The sequence below is a fragment of the Capsicum annuum genome, chromosome 12 (assembly GCF_002878395.1).
Source record: "Capsicum annuum cultivar UCD-10X-F1 chromosome 12, UCD10Xv1.1, whole genome shotgun sequence".
Taxonomy (NCBI): domain Eukaryota; kingdom Viridiplantae; phylum Streptophyta; class Magnoliopsida; order Solanales; family Solanaceae; genus Capsicum; species Capsicum annuum.
Window position 1 is genome coordinate 109,942,739 of NC_061122.1, and position 2,990 is coordinate 109,945,728.

Here is a 2,990-nt window from a genome sequence, read left to right on the forward strand (position 1 = left end):
ATATAGAATATAATAGTTGAACATTGAGATATATAACTTTAGGTAGTTATATTCTGAGTCGATGTATGAGGCATGGTTTCAATTTAAGAAGAGGTTAATGATGGTACCCAATCATCGAATTTCAGGGACTAATTTTTAGGAAATATTCTATCGATCCATGAATTATAGTTCCAAAGCTATGAAAGATATGATCATCAGTGGAGCATTCATGCATTTACACTAGGAGGTAGCATCATATATTTTCAACCAAATCTCTCTCACCAACTGAGGATGGCATACTCGGGAGGCAGAGAAAGGAGCTGGCACTTATACCATTGGGGCTTCTAGTAAGCATTGAGCTATTGATGACATGGTGGTTCAAGAGGTTTTGCAGATTGAGTTACTAACGAAGCAGTTTGAAATAATGAATTTTGATAAGGTAAATACAGTGGGCTCATAGGGCAAGGCCTGTAGATCATGGGATTCTGATTTAGAAGAAGAGGCAAAATACCTACATCTAGGTTTGCCATAGCATTGTGTGACTTAGGAGCCATTATTAATTTGATGCCGCTGGATATATTTAAAAAGTTGGGCATGAGCCCTCCAAAACCAACGACTATGCAGTTGTTGATGGAAAACTATACAGTGAAGAAGACCATGGGCAAATCGTTTGATGTTTTGGTGATAGTAAACAACTTCATTGTTTTGGATGACTTTGTTATCTTGGATTATGAAGTTGACTTTGAGATGCCCATCATCTTGGGAAGACCATTCATAGCCATGGGTAGAACAGTGGTAGCTATGGAGAAAGGAGAGCTTAAGTTTATATTGAATGATGAGGAGGTAACATTGAACCGCAGAACTATGAAGCAACCAACCCACATGAGGGTGGTGTCAGTTATAATTGTGATGATGACCTAGGAGGCCACTCCTTTCGTTACCTTAATGAATTCTAAGTACTCAAGGTACCTGAGTCATGCCGCAACATTAAATCAAGTGCTTTATGGGAGGCAACCTATAGGATTTTTGGTGAAGTCTGAGTAACCAATATAGCCACATCATGCCACAATGTTAAACCAAGCGCTGGGTGAGAGACAACACACTATTTTAGTGTTCACATTGTTTTTCTTTTTTGTAGGCCTATAGCATGAGGAACAACCTAAACATGGTAAATCATCACTTAATTTAGAATTTTCCAAGTAAGGGGACTCATTGACCCACTCATGGTGGTCATAAGTCCCATTTGGGTTAGGTAAGTTATGTAATTAATGTTAGAAAGAAATTTAGAGGATTATTGGGGATCTCTAAAATTTAACCTACGAACCTACTTAGGGTGTCATAAATACCACTTACGACCTCATAAGTAGTGTAATATGTGTTGGAATAAAATGTTCAGAGAGTAGGAAAAGGCCAAAAGATTTTGGTTACCTATGGCAGGGCACCTAAGGGACGTATGTGCCACCTATGCCCTGTAGGTGGTGCCATAAGTGACCTAAATTTTTGGGACCAATTTTTTTAAAAATTGGGCCAACCCCAACCCTATCCATACCAAAATTGGCCTACCACTTTTTTTTAAAAGCTTATAAACCAATTTATTTACTCCATAATCCTCAAATTTCCAACACCCTCTAAAATTCAAACTTTCCAATTTCCTCTCAAATTCAACAAAAGGTAAGACCCATTCTCCATTCCATTAATAGCACACGTATTCACTCACTAAGGCTAGAATTTCTTTACTTATTCAAGTTTTTTCTTCCATCTTTCAAAATCAAGGTAAAATTCTTGGCTCCTCTAAGTACTAGAATAGAATGTTGACAGATAAATATGCATTGATGTTTGAATATTCTTGAATAATCATGTTGAAAATTTAGGAAAAATTTTAATTTTGATAAATTTGATTTTTCCTCAAACTTTTACATTCCCTTTTATCCTTTCATGACTAATACTTGGTTTTTTAGGTACTATGGCACAAAATTAGGCAGGACTATCGAGGCGATGGAATGAATCCCTCAAGAATAGTAGCTCAGTGGAAGAGTACCCAGTTGCCATAATTAGAGTAGTGTGCCTGCAGACAAGGGCCTACAGATAATCCCTGACTGAGTATTCTATTAGAGCCACTTTGTTCATCCAGCTCCCAGCATAGACTTAGTGGAGAAGATGATCCACATCTACTAAGGATAGGGCCCAACCAGAGGCTAGCTGGCCAATTCCCAGGCTGAGGATGAAGTTGGGTAGGATATCACCACCATACTCTCTATAGTTTAATGAGGGAGAGGATAGTGATAATGAAGATGTGGAGTTTAAGCCACCAGAGAAGGTAACTACACAGGACCTCCAATCTGAGGAGGAGTCACAGGATAATTCCACAACAACAGCTTTGGAGTCATCTTCCTCAGTATCTAAATTTGAATAGGGTACAACTCAGATATCCTATCAGGTTCCAGTACCAAACATAGAGCCATCAACTCAGACTAATTAGATTTCCAACCTTACTTATGTCTTGATTGAGCCTATTATTGAGGTAAACCTGAGAAAGTGTGTAGAGGGGTTATGGATAATTTATGAGTGAGACAACCATGTCACTACTGTAGGCCAACCCAAGAGGAGTATTTGGGAAGAGAGACAAATTGAGTTATCTGGGTTAGTTGGAGCGCGATGCTTGTGGGATGTGTTTGATCCTTATCAATTGGGGTGGATAACTAGACCCTAGGGTTCATATAGCTAGGCATTAGTGTGGGAGTTTTATACCTCCTACACTGCTGTAGTATATTTTACCACATCCATATCTAGTAGGGATATAGAGCAGACCCAGTTAGAGCATACATTGGTGAGAGGAGTCATGGTTGATATTTCAGCAACAACCATCCACCGAGTTTTCTTTGGACCTAACTATATACGTCCTGTATCTATAATAGAGTATGACTTTTGGTTAGGATTTATTCAAGACAAATGTGCTATGTAAGATGATAAAAATAAAGATAGAGTGTAGATTTGGAGAGATGGATAGCCAA

The 2,990-nt window shown here is 38.5% G+C and overlaps 1 protein-coding gene across 1 annotated transcript; it reads left to right on the forward strand.

The window, feature by feature from the left end:
• The first annotated feature begins 543 nt into the window (after positions 1-543).
• LOC124889651 lies at positions 544-2,392 on the forward strand. The gene is made up of 2 exons (XM_047401623.1): positions 544-822; positions 2,240-2,392. The coding sequence occupies exons 1-2, from the start codon at positions 544-546 to the stop codon at positions 2,390-2,392; spliced, it is 432 nt and encodes a 143-aa protein (XP_047257579.1).
• Positions 2,393-2,990: the final 598 nt, after the last annotated feature.